Here is a 26369-nt window from a genome sequence, read left to right as displayed (position 1 = left end):
CCTTGTAGAATGATATGCGGTAAAACTATCAGTCATGACAAAATATCGCGCGGCTTCGGCGCTTGCCTTCGGTTTTCCGAAATGTGCGCGTCTTTCCTGATTTCGACCTTTTTTTTCTTGTTGATATAAAAGCACCCACAAGGTTCTCATAAGCTGTATTGGCTATATTTCTTCGACGGAAAGTGGGAACGAAAGGGCTGCCCACGAGCCGTGCGGGACATAGACATGCCGCCACCCTTTTTAACAGGAAGAGTGTCGCATCTCATTTTTAGACTGCTGTCATGATTTTTTATTTAGTACGGTCAAAGTCACTATGGACATTAAAAACAACTACCATAATGCCGCGCGGGCAGCTAGCCAAGTAGGCAGCGCGCCAGTGGACGAATGGTTATCGTGCTGGCTCCAGCGCAATGAGCCGAGGTTCGATGCCGGGCTGCGGATGCTCCTTTTCGTTGTTTCCGTAAATGTCGCTTTCTGGTAAGTTCGAGAACCCTGCAGGCTTATTCGAGGCTGGAATGCTCTACGCGCCGAACCTTCTACGCCGACTGTTCCAGAAGCCCACCCCTATATGTTGTGTTGTATACTGTATATAGAGGGCTCTGGGCGTCATGCAAACATATGTACATAAGAGATCACTATCTGACTAAAGTTTGTTCAGCATTCATCCACGGCGCATGTCGTTACTTGCTCGGCCAGCCGGGCCTCGTCATCGCCCGGCGCCACAAAAGATTGGCGCAGTCGACAACGGTTCGTGCTTCTCGGCTGCAGCCGTCACAGCCCACTATCAAGATTATTTCCGGAGGGGCGTCACTTGCTCGTCTACGGGATGGATACGCTAGGGTTACCACCGTTGGCCCCCTTCTTGGGGGCGCCGGGACACCCACTGATTCCCCGGAATCAGTAGCGGGAAGACTTCGACAACATTCTACAAGCGACGGGACTGGACGCAACCCCACCTGCCCGACAAAAGGCGATACTACTGCAGTGCCTGGGGGTTGAATGAAGAGCGCCGAGTTTTTCGCACGTTGGTCCCGGAGGCTGCTACCACGATATTCACTGTTGCAGTAACGGGGATAAGTAGATCGGCCGTTTACACGGAGACACTTGACCCTCTGGAGTGTCACTTTGCGAGCATCGCGAACGTGCTCGTTGAACGACGTCGGTTCACATTACAAGAACCTCCAGACGAGCCAGCGCGGGCGTACGTGGGTGCTCTCAGACAGCTGTCGAAGACGTGCGACTACGGTGACTTCTTGGAGACGTCACTGCGGGAGAAGCTCGTCAACGGAATTCGAAGTGTGGAGATGCCGCAAAAGCTTCTTCTGAAGGGGTCGCAGCTTACGATAGCCCGGGCTGTTGAAATCCTGCAAACATACGAGCAAGCAGCGGAAGTGGCCCGCCCCTACGAGGAGGGGCGTGAAGACGTCAACGTCCAGCAGGTCGAGAGAACCAGATGTCGTCCAGCGAGTGGCAGTTTTGCGGCAGCTCCGACACGCAAGTGTTACCGGTGCGGTACCTCTGGGCATCTAGCCAACGCACAAGAATGCAGAGCACGAGGAAAGCGTTGTGCGAAATGCCAACAAATCAGACATTTCCAAGCGGTCTGCAAAGTCGCTGGGCTGCCTGCAGTACGAGCCATTCAAGATGAAGACGGCGAGGAGGAAGTGATGAGCCTGCTGAAGGTTATGCGACCATTAAAACGCTCGATCTTTGTCGTCGACGTTTACGTCGGGGGCGAGTTGCTTCAGCTGGTGGCAGACACTGGCTCATGATTGTCTATATTGCCTGAGCACATATATCAAGCAAAGTTCGCCAGTTTGTCGTCTTGACACCAGCTACAGTGACTCTGCGGGACCTCTGGCAAGAAAACATTTTGGTCGTAAGGGGTTTTCTGGCCCAAACCTTGCACGAAGATGTCGCGGTACGCATCGGTTTCTGCGTGGTTCGACGAGGCATGGCATTGTTGGAACTGGATTCCGTGCAGCACCTGCTGTCTTACCTTGACAGGCCGCCGCTGGCGTGCCTACAGACAACTGCAAGCCCCGAGTTTCTTCCTCTGAAACTGTGTGAGTTCTCTTTTCTTTTTGGCAACAAATTGGGGCTAGCAAAGAACATACTGCACGAAGTGAAACTGCGCGCCAATGTGAACCCAGTGTCAGCCAAAGTCCGGCGGCTGCCCTTGATGCTACGAGAGCACGTCTCAGCCAAGTTGAAAAGATTGGGACACGGAGGGGGCATAATTGAATGCTTAAATGCATCGGAGTCGGTGTCTCCGATAGTTGTAAAGAAGGATGGAGCAATTCGTCTTTGTGTAGATTTACGGGAGTCAAACAAGGGAGTCAAACAAGTCGGTAGTCGTCGACAGAATTATTTTGCCTCTCACTGAGGAACTCTTGCACGCTCTCAGTGGGTTAGCATGGTTTTCCGAACTGGACCTCGCATCCGCCTATCACCAGGTGGAATTTGTAGAAGATAGCCGACCGATCACGACGTTTGTTACGTATGAAGGGTTGCTCCAGTTTCGCCGCGTCTGCTTCGGACTGGCATCGGCGCCCGCAGCGTTTCAGCGGATGACACAGACTATTCTGAAGGGTTACAACGGCGTCCTTTTCTACATCGATGATATCACCGTCTTTGGGAAGACTAAAGAAGGACACATTCGTCACTTGCGTGAGGTGCTGCGACGGATCACCAATCCGGGCCTTCAGCTAAATAAGAAGTGCCTCTTTGGTGTGAAGAGCTTTCATTTTTGGGGCACTACGTCAGTGCAAGGGGGCTTGCACTACTCAAGTCAAAAGGGGTGGCAATCCTCAATGCACGAGCACCAATGACTCGGTCGGATTGCATTCCTGCGCTGTCTCATTCATATCCTTGACAGTGCATGGGAAAGCCAAGATGGCCCGTTTTTTCAACAATACAGAAGCTAGGGATGACGTTGCACTATTCGGTTCAAACCACTATTCGCACACCCCTAGTTGGTATGCGTAGTACAAGATAAAAGTAACTGAATACTACTCAAAAAATCGCCAAGGACGGGTTTGAAGTGTAGCTTAAAGTGTAGTAGCTGTACTTGCAATGCGTCAAGCATTCCGTGTCACTCGGTAAAGTAAAGTATACCAGAAATGTGCAGTCTTATTTCGCACCATCGACCAAATCCTCATATAAACGCTGCGAACGCCAACTCCAGTCTCGACCTACCAGGCGCGCGACGCCGGGTCAGCGCCACCACGTCCTCCTCTTGAACATTTTTTTTTTCTTTTTTTCTTTTTCGAGTACTTGCTTTCTAAGCTTTCTCAACTGGTGAAGCCTTTTCGAAGCGTTTCGGCGTGCTCCCTCTTCTCTTTTTCCTTTGTTGTTTCTTTTTTTTTTTTTTCTTTTTTGTTTGGTTGGTTTAGCTCGTGGCACAGGTGTTCGGCAGCCTGTCACGCTTCACTCACTCGTTCGAGGCTAAATAGGAGTTAGCTTCATAATACAATACTGCACTAAAATCAAAAGGCATCAAAAGGCTACACCATGATGTATACGATGCGCTGTGCGGTTTTCTAGGGAGGTGCTGAATTCGGCGTCTTTCGTTACTCTTCGCCTCAGATTAAGTGCGAGGGCTGCCAACAGTACGACCCAATGCGAAGAGCAAGTCGTCTGCTTTTTGCGTAAGAGTGGCGGTGACATCAGAAAGACGCCGAGCTCTGATTGGTTCTGATTAAAGGAAAGTGGATAAACTTCAAAGCAAGCTGCCTCGAGATCCACCCACTGTCTTTCATTCAGAATCAATCAGAGCTTCGCATTCTGACGTCACCCCAACCCCCGCAAAAGAGGCAGACGAACTTGCGGTCCGCATAGAGCCAGTCAAGCAGTACCAAAAGTACATAGTCACTGCGTTTGCTATAAAAAAAAAATTGCGCATACTAAATGCGGCGTAATCCTTCGCTTTTTTTTTTTTTTTTTTTTGTACGGGCGTGATTGGTCAAGTCGGTTATAGCAAGCGCGCAAAGACGACCGTAGAGCCGCGACGGTGTACTTTTTGGGACACTTGATTGGCCCCATGGGACCGCAGCATTGGCTGCGGCCGGGCTTGGCATAAAACGAAGCGTGCGGAGCGCAAGTTAGCCTGCTTCTTACGCAGGCATTGCACTGACGTAAGAACGCTCCGAGTTCTGATTGGCTCTGTTTGGAAGGATAGTGGACGGACCTCAATGCTGCAGCTTCCTCGAGGGCTACCCACTACCTTCCCCAGGGCCGTAACCAGGGGGGGGGGGGGGGGGGGGGTTAGGGGGTTCTGACCCCTCCCGAAATTTTTTTCTGTGTACGGCCCTGGTCGGTGCACTTGCAGCCAGCCGATTTTAATCTCCACCTCTGCGCACGCGCAGTGGCGCCGGTCGGCTACCGGGTACCAAACCGGGACCGGTTCTCCGGTTTGCTATAACTCTCCATTGTATGCCACCGATGCACATGATTCATAGGCGAAAATGAGACAATAGTCATTTTCAAAATGACCGCCGTTGTCCCCGAACCCCCCCCCCCCCCCCCCCCCCCCGAAATTTTTTTCTGGGTACGGCCCTGACCTTCCCCAATCCGAACCAATCGGAGCTCGCCGTTCTGGCGTCATCGCAACCCATGTGCAAGAAGCAGACGGATTTCTGCTAGTTCTGCATAGAGAGATGATGGCCGGCCTGGACCCACCTTTATCGCACAGTGATCCTCCCCAGCCAGGTTGGCAGTGGCACTCCCAGGGCTTGGTGCAGGTTCCGTGCCGGCAGCCAGGGTACGGACAGCACTCGTCGCACTGCTCGCCCATCCAACCGACGCGGCACCTGGTGACAAATTAAACGAGTGAAAGGCTGCTGAACGAAAATTCAATTTTGTTCGTTTTTTACAAGTGGTGTTTGTGGGAAAGCAAAAACCGTGTTGGTTGTTTTTTTTCGGCTCCGGGGAATGCGATGCTTCCGGTGGTAATAGAACGCGTAAGTCTGAGAGCATGACGCTACCTGAATCAGAAGAAGAGAAAGAAAGACGACATTTCTCAACGAGCCGACGTCCACTTGAGCCTAATATCGTCAGAAAACGACACCGTGGGCGCCTCTAGACTGTATTTTAATAAAAGATGCATGTCAGCAACAAAAACAATTTATTTTTTCTTTCTAACAAATCTTTATTATTTCACCTATATGGATGTCGTTCCTAATGCAATTTTTGTTTGGCCCATATTATACCATGCAAAGCTACAGAAAAGCGCCTAACTTAGCCCAAGTTTGAAAATACAAGGCCCCTAACTTGGGCCTAGTAACATTTTGATCCAATGCATTAGGTAGTGCCGGATTACATCGAAGTTTCTACGGCTGTTCCATGGTTCATTGCGTAATTGCGAAATTACCAAAATGAGCCAAGAATAGCACATGTCAACCGAATAACAAGCAGGGAAGCCTAATTTTGGCACTTGTTTGGCAATTTAGGCTCAAAGTTGCCAAATGACAACCGGACAATCAGGTTCTTGAGCCTAACTCTACCATTTCTTTGGCAAATTATTACCAAACTACTTAGACTCTGGCCCGGAGAAATTATAAAGTTTGGTTATAGTTTGTCCCTCGGGGCACTAAACTACCAGAAACAAACAAAATGTTGACCCAAAAGACTGTGCTACTTAAGATTTTACGTATCTATGTCACTAAGTAGCGTCATTGCATTTCTTTTAAAAAAGAGTGCACGTCTTAGCTGTAGAGTGCCACAAGGCACCTTGGAGACTCATCTGCACTCATTGGGCTTGGCGCAGTAGCCGTGTTCGTAGTGGCACTTGGAAGAGCAGACCGCTGGACCGAGAAAAGCTATGAGTTCCCGGCGAGAGCGACGAAGAACACTGGTAGAGCCATTCACTGTTATCTTTAGATCTCTAAATGAACTCTGGGCTATTACAATGTGCCACGCGAGAGCATGTGAACGTCCTACATGGTGTCACCCAGGCTTAATATACAAGTCCCGACATAACTTCGGCCCCTCACCTGCCACGCCCCATTTTATCACAGACCGGCTCCCCAAGTACCCTGGAAGGAAGTCGATACAATATTATTTTTCTACATTGTACGTGTTACCGAGTTTGCTGCTTTGGTCCTTCCAGTTGTCAGCCCCTTTAGCAAGGCAAATGGCTCGTGATCACGCGCCACACCACACCCATCGCTCAGACGCCCACCCCAGCGCCTCCTAGCTAGAGGACCGTAGGGCTAGTTTTACTCCGTCACCAACCGAAGGCCGGCGCGGGGAAAACATATTGGACACGAGTCAGCGTCGGCGTAAGGATAGGAATGTTGTTCAATGAGCGAAGTCCCAGGCGGGCGCTGACGCGGCACTTGTGTCCAACGTGTGCCCCGCGCCGGCATTCCGTTGGTGATGAATCAAAACTAGCACTGTGGCCTTGTTGTCCAGCAGACGGCCCCTGAGAGCGATGTGTGCAGGGAGGGTCGTACGTATGTGGCAGAAGATGCCCGTCCAGCCGTCGTCACAGAGGCACTCCAAGGGCTTGCTGCAGCGGCCGTGCAGGCAGCCCGGCAGCGGCTTGCAACGGTCGCACTTCTCGCCCTGCCACCCGAACCGACAGCTGCGAAGAAAAAGGCGGGAGCCAAAATTTAAGCGAGACCCAGCCTTTATCTGAACCTCATCGGAATGCACTCTACTGTACACACAGGGTCAAAGAAAAATACTAACAGCGGAGCTGCCAGCTGTCTTTGTGTCTGTGTATGTGTGTGTGCGTATGTGGGTGTACGTTTGTCTATATATGTATGTGTGTGCGCGGTTTGATGAAGCTCGGCAAAAGACAAGACTGAAAAAAAAAAAAAACGTTTTCTCCGGAAAAATGATCTCTGACGATCAACAGCTGAGACACCAGACGCCCATGGTGGCTCACTAACTTCCGGTTGTATAAACCTACACAAAACATTATAATGCGACAATGGCGTTTCATGTGCTCACATTATCTCGAAAGTATATTCATTCCTCATCTAAGAAGTTTTTCTTCTTTCTTTCTTTTTTTTTTTTCCTCTGATACACCATTGCCGATGTTTTTAGGCTCAGATCCTTCACCGTATTCTACCATCAAAAGTGAGGAAAACACGTTCAAAATGAAATGACGACCGACTTAATCTCCACCGGACACTCGGGAACAATAAGAAGGTAAAGGTCAATATTGAGGTAGCCATTCATTGCAGTCCACTCGAAATAACACCTTCATTCTGATCCAACATGTTTTCCGCCGCTAACGTACAGCAGTTCAGTGCTTGGAACTTCGTACCTGCATTGTCCTGGCTTCTCGCAGTAGCCCCTGGTTGGATGGCAGCCGTCCCCGCACATCGCTGAAAGAGAAGAGGAGACAACAATTTTGCTAAGTGCCGATTTCTAGATCCAGCGTTGTGTTAAATCTCGGTAATACTTTACCGAATTTAGTGTTAATCAAACTTCTTAATGTCAGTGCCAGGTTAAGAGCCCACTGGGCTCTCAACCTGTCAGTAGCGTAGGTTTAGCAATAGGCATTTTGAGTGATTTAATAATCTAAAAATTCAAAAAAAGCTTCTTTTTTTTTTTATCTTAGCACGGCCATTTATGCCGCATAAAAATTCCCGTATCGCGTTTCAAGGTCACAGCGAGTTCTGTTCGCGAATAGTCTGTTCCCACCAGCGTTCGACAGCCGGGGTACGCGTATTGGGGGTATTCACTGGACGCCATATTTGTGGGTGCTGTTTAGAGCGCATGCTCAGAACGAGCTCGCATCAATAGGCTGCTAAGACCGGCACTCTTGATGGTGCGGAATGCATGTTGCAAAAGAACTGTGGAAGCTCGCCATCAGCACGCTCTCAGCATTCACGCAAACAGCTATGGCCGCCAGTGAATACTCCCTGTTTGGGAAAAACTGTGGAGCAGATCAACAGGCCAATTTCGGCCCCTTGATTGGGGCGCATTCGTGGAACTTCTCTTCCGCACTTGGGGTACGCGTGAATCACTGAGGCGTGTTTAACTGAGCCTCGTCCCCCCCCCCCCCCCCCCCCTTTCTCATCTCTCGTAAACCAGGTAATAGGGACTTTTATTACATCGTTTCGATAATGATACGATGCATGCACAAAAACGGTGGCGTAGTATCGTGCATTGATATTGGAGTTATGAAAACGATCTACCGAAACTTTAATGTGACGTCGGTGAAAACGCGCAGATTATAGAGTGCCAAAATTGCCGTGTTGACTTAGTTTACAAGGTTCCCCGAATACACCCCTGGCGTATACCGGAAGATCAACTACACTATCGTATCGCTTTCATTTTTTCCTTTTCCGCCAACTCCTCATTGGCTGAAGATCGGTCACATGTTCCAAATATGCCCAAAGCGCTTGCAAAGAAGCGCGGCCTTGGGGAGCGCCGGGCACGGGGCGGGACGAAATATTCTACGCTCTGCGTTTGCAAAATATAGACCTTAAGGGCGGTTCAGACACTTGCGTTTGAGTGCGTTTGACTGCGTTGCGTCGAGAACCGAAAGCGAGTCACCGGCACATCTGTGCTTCGTATGAAGCGTGAAATCCAATTCAAGGAATCATCTTGGCACGCGATAGAAGAAGCGGGGTTGTCCTGGTTTCTCGCTGCCGCAACGCAGTCAAACGTAGTCAAACGCAACTGTCTGAACCACAGGCTTTACTTTGCAATATGACAGCAGAAAGCTTTGTTAAAGGGCCCATGAAACGAATTTTGGGTTGGGATGAATGATTTTAAATTGGGACTTTACTAATCGCATATCGTTTAGTTGTCCAAAAGAAAGAGGCTAGAAAGTCAAAAGCCAGCTTTTCGGTACGAACATTTGAAAATATAGCGGACTATTTTGTACCTTTTTGCCTTCGAAAGCTTTCCGCCTTTTGACTATGATACATCTGCGGTTCCAAAAGCGCGTCACCGCCGCCAAACTGACGTCAGCAGAGCCCAGCTCACGCATTGGACACGAGAACTGCGTCCCTCGGACGTATGCGCTCGTCAACAATCAATCCGTCGACGAATATTTGGATTCGCGTTCGTGGCCAATGAGTGCCCAGACGGAACTTATTGTCACAGGGGAATGACAAGTTCTATGGTGTGCATAAAAAGCACGGTGGAAGCTAGAAGTCATCGCACCGGTGCCGAAGGAATGTCATGACCACGTGATTTCACAATTTGCATTTGAGTTGAGGATTAAAGCTAAGGACAAAGAAGTAGAAAAATCGTTTCATGACCCCTTTAACCTTCGAACTTGCGTGTGCCAATTAAACACGTCTAACTGCGTTTTTTGTTTTTTTATGACGCGCGTGCTGTTTTGAAGCGTCATTGAACACGGAGCCGATACGACAACGACGACGATGCAGCGCGCGACGGTTTTTGAGAGACACGGGAGGCGCACTACAGCCCATGCGCGGTGAACGGCCGCCTCATCTGGTGGTGCCCTTCAGCCTCGTCTCCTGCGAGAGCAACGGTCGCTTACCCGCAATACTTGAAGGCCAAAGTTGGAGGCCGTTATGGAAAACTCCGCTCCGCGAGTGATTCACGAGCTATAAGTTCGTTTCCGTCCTTACTTTAAGATTACTTTAAGTTCGACCGTAGCCGACGCCACGATCCCAAAAGGGCCAATCAAAAGCAGCCCCGAAAGTACATCGTCAGAGAGCTCGTTGGCTTCGCGTGTTCGCTTTCAACGACTAAATACCAATCACTTTTTAAACAATCGCCACGCTTTCTTTTTTCTGCGCGTGATTGGAAATTAGCCGGCGACAGCAAACCCAAATTGAGAACGGGGGCCGTGACTTTGCAGTTTTGGGCGCCGCTCTTGACTGGCATCGTGGGATCGCGTGCGTGGGAAGACTCTACAGAAACGAGACACCGGGGGTTGAACCCACGTCTGTTGCAGAAGAAGCCGTCCCAGCCGGGCAGGCAGTTGCACTCGAAGCTGGCGTTGCAGGTACCGTGCAGGCATCCGGGCATCGGGGTGCAGCGCTCGCAGCGCGCCCCTTCCCAGCCCATCTTGCACAGGCACTCGCCGGGACGCTCGCAGAAGCCGTGCTCGGGGTGGCAGCCGTCGGCGCACGCCGGAACGTCGCACTCCGGCTCGGTCCAGCCCTCCAGGCACTCCTTGCTGCCGTTCGCCAGGCACTGAATGAGGCGGGGGAAATATCCAGGGGCACGTATGTAAAGTGCCGCGTGACTTCAACACGTCAACACGCTGTTTACAAAGAGACCCGCGTTTGCTGTGGCGTTCCGTCAGCTGACTTAATTGTAGAACTGTTGTATAATCGATACTTATCAATTATATCAATACCCACTCTGGAGTTCTAAACGCAAAAAAAAACACGTTAAGTTTAACTTTTTTTTTTTTTGGTCTTGGGGGGGGGGGGGTGCTTTGTCTCCCTAACCTCCCTAAAGCCTCAGTTACATTGAGCACAGAACACAAAAAAGATACTGCTCAGCAGACACGCCTCAACCATGTTCGAAGAATGTTTGGTTCTTACGTATGCTTCGGGCATGTCTTCAGGCAGTTAATTGTGTGAGCTGTGTGACCGTCATACACGAACGTTTCAGACAGGGTCCGCAGTCCGTCTTCTGTGTGATGAACAGGCAGTGCGACCGTGACTTAGAGTTCCTGTACACGAAAAAGTTTCCCGTCTCCCCCTCTTTCGCCTCCCTGCTGACGACGCCATTTTTGAGCGCGGCCGTTCAACAGCTCGTACTAGCCAAGCAGGAACAACTTATAGTGCATTACTAAGAGGCAAAGGAACTGAAAGACCTCCCTGGTGTTCCAGTCCGGTCGGTTGGTGACCATGAACCTTTCCACTGAACAGCTTGAGACAGGTGCAATTGTTTTAGAGTCTGTGCGTATGGAGTCAGTGCGGACCTCAAGCTTGTCCGCTTTTTTTCTGAAGGAGCTGTGGTGGCACCAGCACGACGCCGAGCTCTGATAGAATCCGATGGAGGAATAGTGGGTATAGACCTCAATGCTGTAGCTACCTTGAGGTCTAACTGCTATCCTTCCAATCGGAACCAATCACAGCTCGGCGTTCTAACGTCACCGCAACCCCTGCTCAATAAGCAGACGAACTTGCGTTCCGCATACACCCCCCCTCCCCCTCCCAGAAGACAAGGCCCACGCATAGCGTCACTATTAGTGCATCTCCGACGCGCCCTATTCGGCACACAGGTAGAAGCTCAACGAGGAAAAAAAAGAAAGCGACAGACGCATCCGTCTTGGCGTCGCCATTCCTCGATTTTCTTGTGGGCGCCGCCATTTTGGTACGTAGCGCAGAGCACGGGATAACATATACAGGGTGTTTTTTTCTCTTAGGCTGTACCGATTTGCTTTTAGTATTTAAAAAAAAAAAAAGCTGCGAAGGCTACGATAATGCGGATTTTTGCCTGCATACATTTGATAAAGAGCAAGTCGTCACGATCAGTCAATTAATTAGCTAAAATAATTCGCTCTATAACTGGTGAAAATAAGCTCTTTTTTTTAATTAGAAACTCGCTGAGCGTCATCAAGAACCACTGCATCAGAATTTTACAGATACTTGGAGCACGTGAGAAGCCTAGTGCGTCGCTGAAGTTACCGCTCGTACAGCAGGCACAAGGCTATTGATGAGATGGCGCGTCCGCGTAGTTTTGCCGTCTTATTAACCGCATTTTCTCACCTCCAGCCTTGTGCCTAATCCAGAGGGCTAAAGTGATCGCTACTCAGTAAGTGTAGCTCATTTTGTGGCACTTCACCTAAACAAAAAAACATTGAAAACCTTTTTGCAAAGAAGCCCACGTTTGCCCACTCCAGGTCTGGGCATGCATGCACCGCGCCTAAATACGAACCAGATTCGCCTGAGATGAATGTGGCCTGCCCACAGCAGCGTCACAGCATCGGCGAGACGCCAGAGCCGCGTGTTCGTTTATAGAAAAACTCCCTTTCCCCTCCGGGGAGCCGCATGCCGAAATGCTGATGAACAGCGTCTGCCGTGCTTTCGGCACCTTTCGGCATTTGTTTACATGCAGGCTTTATTGGCGTCGTTTTTTGGTGCTGGTGAAAGGCTGGAGCATGGCGAGTGGCTCGGTCAACGAAAGAGCGCAGTACGTATGGCCGGTGACGGGTTGCATAAAGCCCTTTAAATTTGTTTCCCTTCGGAGTCGTTCAGGCGGCATCTACTGGGGACTTTTATGGGCGTCGACGGGTCGACTTCTCGATCGCCGGCTAACCTTACGTCCGAATAAAGACCGGGATGCATAAAATTCGAGTACCAGATGCTGCTCTTCGGTGTTGCCGACTACTCTGGCAGACGCGAAGTTGGTCGTGACGCAGAGATCCTAGACGTAAAACACTGCATTCTCGCATTGAAGACATATGTCGACAGTCCATCAACATGGCGTCCGGCAAGATTTCTGTCCGGAAGTACGTCACGTCACACCACCCTTGACTCAGACCTGCCCACGGGAAGAACTCACCCTGAACCTGGCCCCGACGGCGTCGGGAGCCGGACACTCGTCGCTGCAGTTGGCGCCCGTGAAGCCCTGGGCGCAGACCACCCTGAAATCCACGTCTAGCTTGGCCGCGTCTCCGCCGAAGCCCCAGTGCGTCCAGGCGGGCCCCACGTCCAGCGGCCTCTTGAGCGAGAACCGGCGCACCAGGGAGCCCTCGGGCAGCCTGTGAGCACGGTCGTCCACGGACACCCGGCGCTGGATCCAGCGCTCTGGAATGTCCAGCACTCGCGTGGCCAGGTCCAGGAACCACTCGGAGGCTCCGAGGCTGCGGAACTTGTTGATCAGCGGGCGCCGGGCCTCGCGACGGAACGCTGCAAAATGCCCACGTACATTCTTGTACACGTTGCTCGTCAAAAGATTATCGATTGCAACTAGAATTTCTCTTGCTTAAAACGTACTCATTTCGATTACTTGATTACTCGAGACGAAAGGCCGTTACCTGAAAAAACAACCGTTACTTCTCCTATTACTTCTGATCTTCAAAACAGCAAACTTATCTGTCAGTTGGAAAATGGACTTAAACAAAAACATTGCCTTTTAATAAACCAGAACAGAATCGCCGAACTTCAAAATTATTCTCTTCAAAATTTACCCAACTTGGTCTCCACGCGTACCACCGTTACAGACCATAAAGCCGGGTCATAACCTGCTCCCACATACATCGCAACGCTAAATCAACACTATAGGAACAGTGCTCATCCAACGCTGACTTGAACGTACCCTAATTGGCACTAACGCAGCACTGTATTAGCACCGCATCACTAATACAGTGAGAAGTCAGCGCCGCCTCATGACGGTCAGTGCTATTTCCAGCGCTAACTAAAGGCCGGATCACACATATGGCGCTGCGCTAAGTCAACACCACGGTGGAAGAACGGCGTCTTAACAACGCCAGAAAGAGGGCCGTGGTAGGCCCTTTTTCGATACTCTATCGAGCAACATTGGCGATCGCCATTTCTGGGGCATGAAACATGTGGTTTGATTCAAGACCTCACCCAGCGCTGACGTAGTAATCGTTTGCGATACGAGCTGAGCCCAGTTCATCATGCCAAAAGCTGATTCAACTCTCGTGTTCAATAAAATGGCCAAAGTACTTGCCCAAACAATGGTCGACTCAGACACTGGGCACAATAGCTTTTTCAAAAAGGGTTTCTCTCACTCGGGCTTCGCGCATCTCCCGGCAGGCTCATCGGTGTTGGTAATTTTCGTTTAGCGCTCTATTTATACTGTGTTTCAAGTATTCGACGTAGCCGACGCTACAACCTAATGGGATCATATAATTCGTATACTATATATACTTCTTTTTTTTATAGTACTTCGTTTCACGTAGTACAGCCGGCCGGCAAAAGCCAGGTGGCCCCAGCAGAGCGGGAGCCCTCGGTTATACCTTGTCTCGTTGTAACTTGGCAAAGGAATGATAAGTCCCACATTGCGTGCCGAAGGCTTTTATGGACCATTGCATCCCTTATCACTCGAGTGAAAAATGCTGAGTCACTGATCTGTGGGCACACGCGCAGGGTCTCATATACCGCACAGCAGAGCAACAGCGCTTGCTCAAAAGGCGTTCCACAGCCCAGCAGACAATGATGGCAGCGTCCAGAAGGCGACTTTTGCAAAGGTCAATATTCGCTACGTATGCGAGCGACACGCACATGTATTAAAGCATGACGCAGCGAACTTCTTCGCAGTAGAAGCGAACTCCGGCGATACGTAGTCACGTTCCGAATAGACCCCCAGGGACGTAGCTTCCGCCGTATATTGGTATGTTATGCGATCACGGCTTCCTGGCCTAGCCGGTATTTGTTGCTACAGACACTAGGCTAAGCGGCGCCACCAGAGTAGTACAGCTCACGTTTGAACAATGCAGCCGCAACTCCCAGTCATACTCAATGTTTCCTGTTTCAGTCGCTACTTATCGCCAAACCAAACAGCATTGCAGGTTGCCTAATACTCTATACTTCGTTTCACGTAGCCAGACTCAGCCCACTCGCTAATAAGACCAATCAGACAGCCTCAAAAACGCCCCATCATATGGTGTTTTCATGTTTCTGCGCATGTTCTATCATCACTGAAACAATCAAAAAAGAAAAAAAAATTGGGTTATGGGGATATTTATACAGCGTGTAGTTGGTCAGTCACTAAAGTTGCGACGAGTCACACGCTGTAGAGCAATTTAGCCAGTGCAGTACAACCGCTAGCCTGGGGTCTTTAACGTGCACCACGCAGTAGTGATACACGACCGCACGCCGGTACGATGCTCATCGAGATCGAAACGGGCAGGGGTCGGGCTCGAGCCCAAGATCCCTGGGTTCTGCAGCGCGAGCTTTCGCTCCACGTGCTCCGAGCTGGTGTGCGCTTGCCCACTCGGCTACCGATCCCCCCTAATCAGAAAAGGCCCAGTGACTTGCGTTTTTGAAGCTGCTCGATTGGTCCTATTACCTCGTAGCGTCGGCTGCATCTGAACTTGAGCTGAAACAATGAACAGGCTGTCACAAATGAAAATTTACACGGTCTTTTTTACCGCAAAAATAAACTAGGCATCGCCGAACGCTCATTCTCCGCCCTAAGGTAGAGCTAGAGGTCACAACCCGATGCCAAAGTTTCAGCCCGATCCGATTACTTAATCAAAAGTTATAACTGATTTTCTGAAAATTTCAATGGGAAAATGGAGCCCATTTTTGCCGTTTTCGGTTTCTGGTGCCATAGAGCCCATGTGTTCGAAAACTCCGTCGACCACCATTTTCCCATTGAAATTTTCAGAAAATCATTTATAACTTTTGATTAAGTTATCGGATCGGGCTGAAACTTTGGCATCTGGTTGTGACCTCTAGCTCTACCTTTGGGCGGAGAATGAGCGTTCGGCGATGCCTAGTTTATTTTTGCGGGAAAAAAGACCGTGTAAATTTTCTTTTGTGACACCCTGTATAGGCCACCTGCAATGCTGTTTGTTTTGGCGCTGTCTAGCGACGGGAGCAAGAAACATTGGGTATGCCTGGGAGTGGCGGCTGCATTGTTCAAACGTGAGCTTTTACTCTGGTCGCACCGCTTAGCATGGTGTCAGTCGCAAGGAATACTGGAAAGACCAGGAAGCCGTGATCGCAAAACATGCCAGTATGACGGAAGCTACGGCCGTGGCGGGCCAATCGGAACGTGACTACGTATCACCGAAGTGCGCTTTTACTGCGAAGTAGTATTAAGCCCGGTTCAGACAGTTGCGTTTGACTGCGTTTGACTGCGTTGCGGCAGCGAGAAACCAGGACATCCCTGCTGCTTATATCGCGTGCCAAAATGATTCCTTGAATTGGACTCCACGCTTCATACGAAGCACAGATGCGCCGGTGACTCGCTTTCGGTACTCGACGCAACGCATTCAAACGCATTCAAACGCAAGTGTCTGAACCGGCCTTTAGGCTTTTCGCTGCGTCATGCTCCAATATGTGTGCGTTGCGGTCGTACTCGCAGATCATGTTGAATCCGTCGGCACGCAACGTGGGGCTTATCGTTCACCCTTTGCCAAGTTACAACTAGAGAGGGTATAACCGTGGGCTCTCCCTGCTGTTGCCGGTTGGCTGTAGTGGGAGTATAGACAATTGCAAGCATGGCGCCACAAGTGGTGCCCCATGCGTGCAAGCGCGTGCAACGCGCGGGTGAACGTAGCTTTGGTAAGCTTGTAATCGCACGGGCGTGCCTGCTCGAGCAGAGACATGGCGGCGGCCAGTCGCCCAGCTTGCAATCGTCTAAAGGGCGTTAAAACTAGTTCACACAGTCCCGTTTTTTTTTTTTTTTTTTTTTTACATTAAGTTTTGTTGCGTTATGGAAGCTTATGTCGAGAGTCACCGGACCAATTGCGTTTCATATTAAGCGTGGCAACTATTTCAAGGAGTATATTTTGAAATGGTTGCCACGCTATATTCGAAGCACGGCTGTTTCGGTGTCTTGTAACGCAACGTAAGAAAAAGTTATGAAACGCTCCTGTGTGAATGGGCATTAAAGGCAAACTGAAGCAGATCTGAACTTGAGGAAAAACAAATAAATCGTTTTTATTTGGCCTCTCAGATCATTATTATGGAAATTATTTTTTTTTTCTTAATTTGGTGAACGGAGGCTTTAGAAAATTATCTTAAAATTACAGCAGAGGTTTTTCCTTCCAGGGACGTGACGTCCTATTCGGAGTTTCGAGAATCTCCGCTCTCGCGCTTCTTCAGCGCCTATTGAAGCTATTTTCACGCGCACTTTCGCTATTTTCAGAACTGTCAGAAAAAGACGTCATGACTGGTGTCAGTGCGGGAGAGTATAGACGCTTTACACACGCGTCAAATTACATCCGCCATTGCTGACCTTCTCTTGTTTTACCGAGACACCGAGCCACCACAGACGGGCGTTGACGAGTCTGCAGAAAAACCAATGAGGGGGGGAAGGACACGGTACAATCTAAATCACCAATGACCTGGCCTGCTATGTTAAAAACTGAAGGTCGGTTATGGCGGCGCCCATGCACAACTGCTGCAAAGCGTCTATACCTCGCAAGCTTGCAACTGCACGCGCTGCCCGCTCGAGCGACACGCGCTTGGCGCCGGAAGATCCTCTTGTGACGTAAGGACTAGTCAAAGGTTTTTAGTGTCTTTTCACGTTTAGTTACATCTTCGAAGGAAAGGAGCGTGATATCAGATTCACAGGATCAAAATACCCTAAAATTCACATCTAACTCGCTCGTTTGTTTTAAGAACCTCTGTCTTTACTTTAGATATAGCCACTTGAAGTGTGTAGTCGCGTGATAAAGTTCTCATTTTGTATTTTATTATTAGGCCTTCGCCAAACAGAAGTGGCCTTCCAAACACTGGCCTATAAGCTCATCGGAGTACCCTTCCCCATGGTAATCTTTAGTAAATTTTTATCGTGAAAAGGGTATGATACATGGCTATTTACAGACTATGTACATGAAAGCATTTGCTTTTTTCTTCTGAGAAAATAAATCTGAGCCATTGAGCTAACATTTACATTTCGACCATAGCGCACCTGTACATTGTGATCCCTAAAACATCACTCCTACGTGGGTGCCTTTAACAACGAAGAAATCATGGTGAATTCTCCACCTTGCCCGGAATTCTGCACTGCTGGGCGCGGCCAAGTCCTCGGTAAAGGCTAGCCCACATGGTGCGCTTTTCTCCGCGTCTGCGTCGCGTCTGCGCCTGCGCTTTGACGTCACTTCCGGCGCCGGGACGAAACGCAGCGTTTTTTGGCGCATCCCGGCGTATCTGGAGGAGCCAGATATTTTGCGTCCACGCGTCGCGTCTCGCGCTGCGTCCAGAAGGCAACAACCAATGAACCGCCGTGTTCACTAGTTGCAAGGAGCGTTTGAGTTTTCTCCACTGTAGGACTGTAGTTTTCGCCACAGACCTCACGACAAAGGCGATAATAATAATAATAATAATACTTTTTATTTGCACATATTGCGATACCCACTCGGCAGCGTGCGAGGCTAGGCAAAAAGGTCGAGACCCTTACGCAGGTGGGCCTGCTAGCCCGCCGCCAAGTAGGGAAAGGGATACGGGAAAGGAAAATAAATAAAAACACTCAAAACAGAAAGATACACACAAAAACGGGTAGCAGCCCTGTGCCATTCCAAGGCAAAGCGCACGCGCCCACGCACACACACCCGCGCGCGCGGAGTTTACAAAATTTGCACGCTCGCGGCCTTAAATAAAAACGGCTTTTAGGCCCCGCCAACGCTAGCAGCAGGGCGAACATGGGTAGTTACGTCCTTCCCCCCGCGGATATCAGTTTATCCAACGAGGTAGAGGGGCTTAGAGCGATAAACTGGGGTTCCGGTCTGCACTCGAAAGTGACCCCCATAAGGCGGCTGCCATTGTACGCAAATTTGACCACTCGTCACATGACCGAACCAAATGCGTGACGTCACAGGAAAGATGGCAGCGCCCATGCAGCGGCTGGCCCCAGCTGGGCCGGAGCTTGTCGGATGCTTTGTTGGTTGTCGTTCGTCTCGGCGAGGTGATTTCAGGCGCAGAAGCCGCCGTATGAGGCCGGTCGACAGCGACTTCAGAGTTCAGCGTGGTGTCTGACGTAGGTACAAGGTGAAAATACGGAGGAACGGTGTGCATTTCGCTGGTGACCGACGGCGATATTGCCACGGAAGAGACAATCTGCCCTACGTTGCTCGCACCTTGGATTGATTCGGATACCGCTAGGATAAAATTCAAGGCGACGTTTCTGTGCTCTCGTTGACCGACGGAACCTTCGAGATCCGCAGTAAAGCGTGTGCAATATATTTGGATACACAGTTTAGCGACGGAAATTCCGTGAGTCGTGCTTGGCAGTGTGCAATCGTGGTGTCGCTTCGTTCAAATGCCCGAAGGATCACTTTGGTTGTGCGGTGCACCGGAGAGCTGCCTTGCCGCTTTTAGTTCCCGTGCCGTGCTAAGTGATAGTGTGCTGCTTCCCAAATTGTTTCGGCGTAGATGTGCTCTTTTACGGAGCACAGGTGTGCGGCGCGCCTAAGAGCTGCCTTCAAGCTGGCAGTTCCTGTGCCGTGCTTTAGGTGATGCTGTGCTGCCTACTAAATTGTTCTGGCGTAGACGTGCACCTTCACTGAGCAGAGGTGTTGCAGTTGGTATTGAGTCCGCTGGTGTGTCGCACGTTTCGTCGACAGCAAAGTTTCAACACTCGTTACACGAATTGCAAGCTGTGTGGACATTTCATCGCGCGCGTTACCTACCTAGTCCACCCATTCACGCCGCTTTGCGACGGCAGTCTGCAGCGGCTCATTACCAGAAAAGTGGTCTCACATCGATTTCAGTTCAGCTCGTCCACAGTAGTCGCCAGACCCCGAAGGAGAGGATTTATTCAGACAGAATGTCACTAAAGCAGTGCAGCTTCTTTAGTGATCAGGATAGACTTTTTTTGTCTGTTTTGTTATATTGTCTGGGATGCTTGCTCCAGTCCTATTTTCTATCAATATTTACTATTCTGGAAAGTTCCAGGCAATGCTCAGCTGTCATTGTATGTTCTGGTGGAGGTGCTGCGCACTTTACCCATAGCCCTTCACTCTGTGTCTACCCTGGCGGCTCCTCAGCCGAGTTGCCCGATAACAAGACAGGGGTGGCACATTATCCCGAGTCTTAAACCCCCGGCGAGCCATGAACCAAGTCCTATCCCGAGCCCGGCAGCAAAATTGCAAGACGAGCGAGTACCACAAGGGCGAAACTCGGAAATACACCACGAAGAACTTGAAATCCAAGCCAGGCGCTGCTACCAGCAAGAACCAACGAAATTAGGTCTTTTGCCAGAAAAACCGAAGCTGACTAAGCCAACAATGACAACCCTGTCGCAGCAAACCACGTTCGCTCCCACCATCGTTTGCATGCCCGTCGCTCCTCGCACTCCGATGCCCTTTCACGGAAGGTGCACAAGACGTCGAGGGCTGGATTGAACAATATGACCGTGTCGCCCGCCACAGTGTGTAGATGGACAACCAGCTCCTGCAGAACCTATACTTCTCGTGGAAGAAACTGTGAGGCACTGGTTTGAGAACCACGAATCCTCCTTAACGTCGTGGGAAGTTTGCAAGACCGAGCTGAAGTGCATGTTCATCAGCCAACATTGACAAGAGAGAGCCGAATTCCCGATTCTGTCCAGGACACGGCCCCTACGAGAGCGTCACCACCTTCGTGGAGGATGTTTTGCTTCTGATCGAGCACCCACGCCAACCCTGATGCTACAGAAGACAAGAAGCTAAGAATCCCATGTTCCTCATGTGAGGGACACCTTCAGCAGCCTTATCCGCAACCCCACGACAACATTGAATGGAAAGCGCCGAATGAACAAGGACGAAGAAGGGGACAGAGACGAAGCTTCGTCTCTGTCCCCTTCTTCGTCCTTGTTCATTCGGCGCTTTCCATTCAATGATGTACCAACTAGCCCATTTATCTATTTTACCACGACAACAGTCGAAGGGTTCATATCATTGCAGCTTCCAACATTGAATGCACACTGCAGGCCCGAGCACGTCAGTATTAAAAACTCCCCAGCGTCCCGACACTCAAGTCGTCCAGCTGCAACTTCGACGCCAGCCCCCCAGGCACCCGTGACATCATTGACAACGGTGTCCGGGAGGAGATAAGGAAGCTAGTTCCTGCCATCAGTTGCCCGGCTTTAATTTTGATCTCCGAGATTTTTTCAGAAGTTTGACAGGCATTTCTACTGGAGATTTTTTCGAGCAAAGCGGCATCTGACGAAACGAGGGCGACTTATGCCACAAAGTCACAACGACCCCCACCGGCTACCTGTTACTATTCAATGCCAATTCAACGAAATACCCCAATGCCGAAGCATTCCTGATATCGAGAAGAACCAGTGTAGCTCCGCGTTGAACAAAGTACACCGAGGAAGGCGGAGGTACTGCGAATGGCCAACCGAAAACCACTCTGCTACCACTGCATGAGGCCGACCTTGTCTACTGGAGGTGCCCGTACCAATGAATTGGCTTGCAAGGGTTCGTGCCGAACGACCCTCTACCACGTCTTGTCGAGCGTCCGGGGAAGATTGATGATTATCTTCGGCGGTCTTTGTCCCTGGTGCCGACATTACCCCGAAGCTCGTGATCTACTTCATCTGGACAGGAGGTAAGCACGACAAAGCAGGTGAGCGGCAATGCAAGGAGAGTTGATCTGGTGTCGGTTGTCGCCCAAGGACAATACCTAATAATTTGCTGACACTAATTATCTGTGTCCACGCCATGAAGCACACAATTTCCAACTTTGAGGGAGAATGCCGCTCAGTAACCTTAAGAAATAGAATGGTTGGTTTCTCTCAAAAGTGGACTGCAAGCATCACGAGACTTCACTTTGCCACACAAAACTTGCACAAGTTGCAGTGGTCGTGGGATGCACAATAAATCTCCATTACGAAATGGAAGTGAAATGGCTTGGATAGCAAACATTGTTGCCAGCTATCAAGTCAATGGTACAGCAAAGGGGACAGCCATATAACCAATACATGCCTGAACTTGCTGCATTGATGCAGAAAACTACCAGGAAAATTTTACGATTAGAAGCCAGCCCTGCAGCTTCAGTGCATCAGATGTCAGTAGGCGCACATGACGTATGATTACAAGACGGCATCAGTCGGTTAAAGTTGCTACTCGACCAAACTGAACACCCACAGGTATTACGATTGAACGCCTGACAGGAGACTGTCGCAGAAAGAACTCGTTCTAGAACCATTAACTAAGAATCAATAATTATGTAATGCAGTGGAAATAAACATTTGATACACTAACCAGATAAACATATTTCCACTTGCCTTTACACCTCGAGAGTTTATACACCAAGAATTGTGTTCACCACACGCGCAGGTCCTTTTGAGGACACTCGCATCTCTGACCCTTCAATATTAATTGATGGGACATACCAGACTGGCAGACTTGTTGCATTGGGCTGCACTCATTCCACTTTTCCTGAACACACCTCTGAGCATATACTTTAATCGTATGTGTTGATGCATTGTTATATAGCAGGACACTTCCTATACATACACCCTTTGCAGAAACCCATCAAGCAACACAACTGTTGCCATTTTTTTTCGGCGTAAAACACACAAATGGGCCCCAGTTCACGTCAAATGCTAATGCAGCATTCGAGTCCAATGGGCGCTGAGCCGAGTTCACAGTGATGGCGGACGTAACATTCTTGTCGAACAAATGACCAAAGTATGAAAGTCTGGGGTAATTAGAGTAGTAGCTACTGTAATTTGTTTCATTACAATTTGGCAAACAGCAAAGGCTACAGTCTCGGTGAGGCAATATGCACGTTGGAGAGAGGCACATGACAACATGTCATTCAGAGTGCTCGTCTGCACAGATTTGTCACACACCTTCGCTCTGTCTCTCTGATTGGCTCGAGGGGGCTGTGGCGGTTGTCCTTTTCCAGGTTACAATGATACGAAGTATAGACAAACCACACTTTTCAAAAAAAGGTTATTGAAGAGACCGAAAGGAATGGTCAACATTTTTCAACAAGACTACTCTTCAGGCAAGTTATGAACACAAATATGGATCATCTTATCCAGGTAATTAGACCAAGTAAATAATTGATTGACTAATACAATGCAGTTTTGATGAAAAAAATGTATTGCTGCAATAAATCCTACGAAAGAGAAAGAGGTGCAGTTAATCTATGCATACACCAAAACAGTTTGTTACTGCAAGTCGAATAGCTTTGAGGCAGGTGCCTGCAACGATTTATTCATCCCCACACTCAATAAACTGTCATCCTCGTAGCTGAAAATAAGTGTGCACGTCGCACTCACCAAAAAAGGAAGAAAGGCGATCGAATGTAGAATCGCCGATTAGCACAAAGGGCGCAGGAGCTTCCTCGCTAAAAGTTGGTATGGTTATTCGATGACGCAGGCCTGAAACAACTTCTCCTAGGCCCTAACGCGACGTATACCTTTCGCGTCGATTCACAGCCATTTCAATGTTCAAACAAAGCTAAGAGAACGCGAAAATTTCATGCTAAAAGCACTCAAAGTTTTATCGATCCTCGAACACATCCCGGAATCCGAGCACCGGTACGGCGATACGGCTGATGCTGTCTCACAGGTGTTAATATCCGTATGATCCAGAGCGATCTTGCGCAAAAAGGGTATAAAGTCTCATTCCTTCATATTTTCACAATATACCTGCGTCAGCGAGCACGAAAAAGCCAGAAATCGTCGGAAAGCCACTGCACATCACGGCTGCCTCGCACCGAACAAACTCGCATTCGCCAGCTCTGGGCGCTGCCATCTTACCTGCGACGTCACGGCTCTTGTGAGGTCACGTGACGAGTGGTCACATTTGCGTAAAATATGGCGGAAACCGGGGGGGGGGGGGGGGTGCCACTTCGGAACTTCCGGTTTATCACTCTAAGCCCCTCTACCTCGTTGAGTTTATCATACCTTTTATACAAGTCCAGGGAATCCTCTCTGCTCCGCGGGAGAGGCTGACGCTGCTTCAGCGGAACAGAGAGGACCTAGCGAAGTACAAAAGCGTCCTGCACTCTCGCAGGGCAAATGTAAAGAATACAAGGACACCGAGAGACAAAGGTACAAAATTAATACTACCGGCAACAACCGCAACAACGTAAACACTGTAGCGGCCAGCGGCCAGCTGTAAATGTTTTGGCGCGGGCGATGGTGATGCCAATGGCGTATCGAAACGTGGATGATGCGTACGCACTAAAAAGGATGAAAATTAGAGTAATTGAGCTTCATTGCGATTGCTGTAATAAAAATGAGTGCTTACTATTACTAAAATTAAATATTACGGCATGTAGCCATCATCTACCGCGCGATTTCTATTTAATGTTTGCATTTGTTTCTTAAGCGCGTCTGGCTGCGTTGGGCAGACGCTTCGGAAACGCAGACGCGAAGCGCTGCGCGGTAGCGCTGCGTGTGGTTTGACTGGGCGCACGCGTCCCGCTTAACGCGCGCGCCAAGCCGAGACGCGCGTCTAGACGCACTGAAAAACGCGCCATGTGGGCTAGCCTTAACACTTGCGAAGATCGCGTTCCACGTTTCATATACCAACTGCCGGAGGGTGGTCCTGTTTTCCCCGTATATGGCTCTGTTCCGTGCTGACCACAGTTGATAGACCACCTCGAGGATCAGCAGGCCAGACCCCGGTGCTCTCTTGGCGGACACTGGCATTGGGTCGAAATAGCGCACAGTATCATACTCCACCTGTCGGAGCCCGTAGAGGCCAGCTACCTTGCGCCACACGACTGCTGCATTGACACAGTCGAAAAACACGCTTGTGATTCTCGATGTTTCCACAGTCGGGGACTGGTCGGTTCTGCTAAAAAACATTCGATAAAGACGGGTGCGTACCGGGAGCACTGCGTGTGCAGGCTGCCATCCGACGTCCACGCGGCTCCCTTAATAAGCCAAGGCAGACAGCCTGTGCTTCTCGCGCTCCTCGCCAAGGACGACGGGCTGCTTCCGAAGCTCCAGAAGTGCGCGGTATAACCACTTAACAGGCCATCCTTTTAACTCTTCCTCGGGAAAGGCTTGACGGAGTCTTCTTTCTTGTCGGCACATAATCTCGTGGAAGTACGGGTGACTTGCAGACCGAGGCCTTGTGTGGTCCAGTTCTCCCCCGAAATGTGCAACCTCTGTACTCAAGAAGTTCGTGTAAGCGCTCGCAACATGGTCGGTGTCTTCCAGCACACGATAGGTCATCCATAGCCCGAGGGCCACGCAGAAGAGCTTCATGTCGGGAATAGACCATCCACCCTCTTCTCTCGGTCTTTGCAGTTCGTGCCGTGCCACTCTTTCCGTTTGTTGTTCCAGAAGAACCTGAAGAGTGTCATCTGGCACTGACTCGCCGCTTGTCGTGTCGGATGAAACGCAGTCCCCCCGCACCAAAGCACACTGGCCAACCTTGTCTTTAAGACTTCACTGCGGATGCGGAAGTCATGGTCCTCGCTGGAGACAATTTTTGCGAGTTCTTTCAGCCTTCTGGCGGATTCAGGCCAGTACTCCGTCAAGGGCCCTCTGTTGGTGAAGTGAATTCCCAGAATTTTAGCCTCGCTCACGACGGGCACGCCCTCGATGTCAGTGGCCCTGTCCGGCCATAGGTAGGGAAGCACGGCAGACTTTGCCACATTCACAGCCGCCCCCGTTGCGTCGCTGTACCGCTTCACGATGCTGAGCGTCTCCCGAACTCCCCAGCCGAGGTGGTGCATACTGTAAGATCATCTGCATATGCCAGGACCGTTGGTTTTCTTTGGCTTCCGGGAGTTGGCACGGGGAACATGTTCGAAGACGTTGCCTGATGCACGTGTCAAATACTAGGACGTAGAGAAGCGGGGACAGCGGGCACCCTTGACGCACACCAGCCGCAATGGGAAAGGCTTAATTGTGTGACACCTCCGTTCACCATGACCATGCAGGTAGCAGCGGTGTAGAGGCACTGCACTCCGCTTAAGAAGCGTCGGCCGAGTCCCATCTGGCTTAGGACGTGAAACAGGAACTTGTGAGAGACATGGTCGAATGCCTTTCCTGATCCACGGAAAGCACCAGCATGGGAATCTTCCGGTTGCCAACCCAGTAGCTGATGTCCCGCAGTGCGAACAGGTTCTGCTGTCCCGTGCGCCCTGGTACGGAACAAACATGCTGCGAGAGACCAAGTCGGGCATCACTGGAGCCAAGTGGGTTTGTAAGACCTTGGCCAAGATTTTGTATACGGTGCTAAGGAGGGTAATGGGCCTCCACGCTGCCAAGTCACGACGTCTTGCGCTGTCCTTGCAAATCAGCTTGATCACTCCTTGGCGCATGGAGCTCGGTAAGTAGCCGCCTTCTATGCTTCTCTGAAATATTTTCACCAGGGGATCCGCCAGCAAGTCCCAAAACTTTAGGAAGAGCTCCACAGGAAGACCGTCAGGACCGGGTGCCTTGTCTTTGGAAAGAGTGGACACCGCCTCCCAGCATTCCTTCCTCGTGACGGGGCCGTCTAGGCCTTCAGCTAGTCCTTCGTGAAATCTTGGAAGCGGGTCGCACAGTCCGTCCCAGAGCGCGCTCTCAACGGGGCGCTCAGCATAGAGGAGCGCGTAGTACTCCCCGCACTCTTCCTCGATGTCCTGAGGGAAGGTAAGGGGCGCTCTGTTGGCCGCCGTCAGTTCCAAGATTGCTTGTGGTTCTGACTTGAGCTTGCCTGCAAGGGCGACCCTGAGAGGGGGTCTGCAGCTTGAACGGCACGAGGAGATCGGGCCTTGCTCGCTGACCCGCGACATGAGCAGCTGGTGGAACTCGGTTTGTAGTTCTGTGTAGGCCTCTATCTTTGCCTGGGTGTCCAGGCCTAAGTGCCACAAGTTCCGCAT

At 50.2% G+C, this 26369-nt stretch overlaps 1 protein-coding gene across 1 annotated transcript; it reads right to left on the bottom strand.

The window, feature by feature from the left end:
• Positions 1 to 1798: 1798 nt before the first annotated feature.
• On the bottom strand, positions 1799 to 26369 carry LOC120850849. Its single transcript, XM_040223517.2, has 8 exons — positions 25625 to 26369; positions 12460 to 12806; positions 9882 to 10134; positions 7277 to 7337; positions 6456 to 6586; positions 5747 to 5804; positions 4681 to 4814; positions 1799 to 1935 (listed from the first exon to the last, which is right to left on the bottom strand). The coding sequence occupies exons 1-8, from the start codon at positions 26367 to 26369 to the stop codon at positions 1799 to 1801; spliced, it is 1866 nt and encodes a 621-aa protein (XP_040079451.2).

The sequence above is a fragment of the Ixodes scapularis genome, unplaced genomic scaffold, assembly GCF_016920785.2.
Source record: "Ixodes scapularis isolate PalLabHiFi unplaced genomic scaffold, ASM1692078v2 PGA_scaffold10__122_contigs__length_95168666, whole genome shotgun sequence".
NCBI classification, from domain to species: domain Eukaryota; kingdom Metazoa; phylum Arthropoda; class Arachnida; order Ixodida; family Ixodidae; genus Ixodes; species Ixodes scapularis.
Note: the sequence above shows the minus strand (reverse complement) of the source record. Positions and strands in the feature narration are given on the sequence as shown.

Bases quoted from the DNA above. Each gene is read 5' to 3' on its own strand.
- LOC120850849 (XM_040223517.2), bottom strand. From the start codon at position 26,369: ATGCGGAACTTGTGGCACTTAGGCCTGGACACCCAGGCAAAGATAGAG. The intron at 7,338-9,881 runs GTGGGTTCAACC...CTTCTCTTTCAG, and splicing joins CGGCTTCTTCTGCAACAGAC to CGATGTGCGGGGACGGCTGC. The intron at 1,936-4,680 runs GTGGGTCCAGGC...CGAACCACGCAG, and splicing joins AGGATCACTGTGCGATAAAG to AAACCGATGCGTACCGCGAC.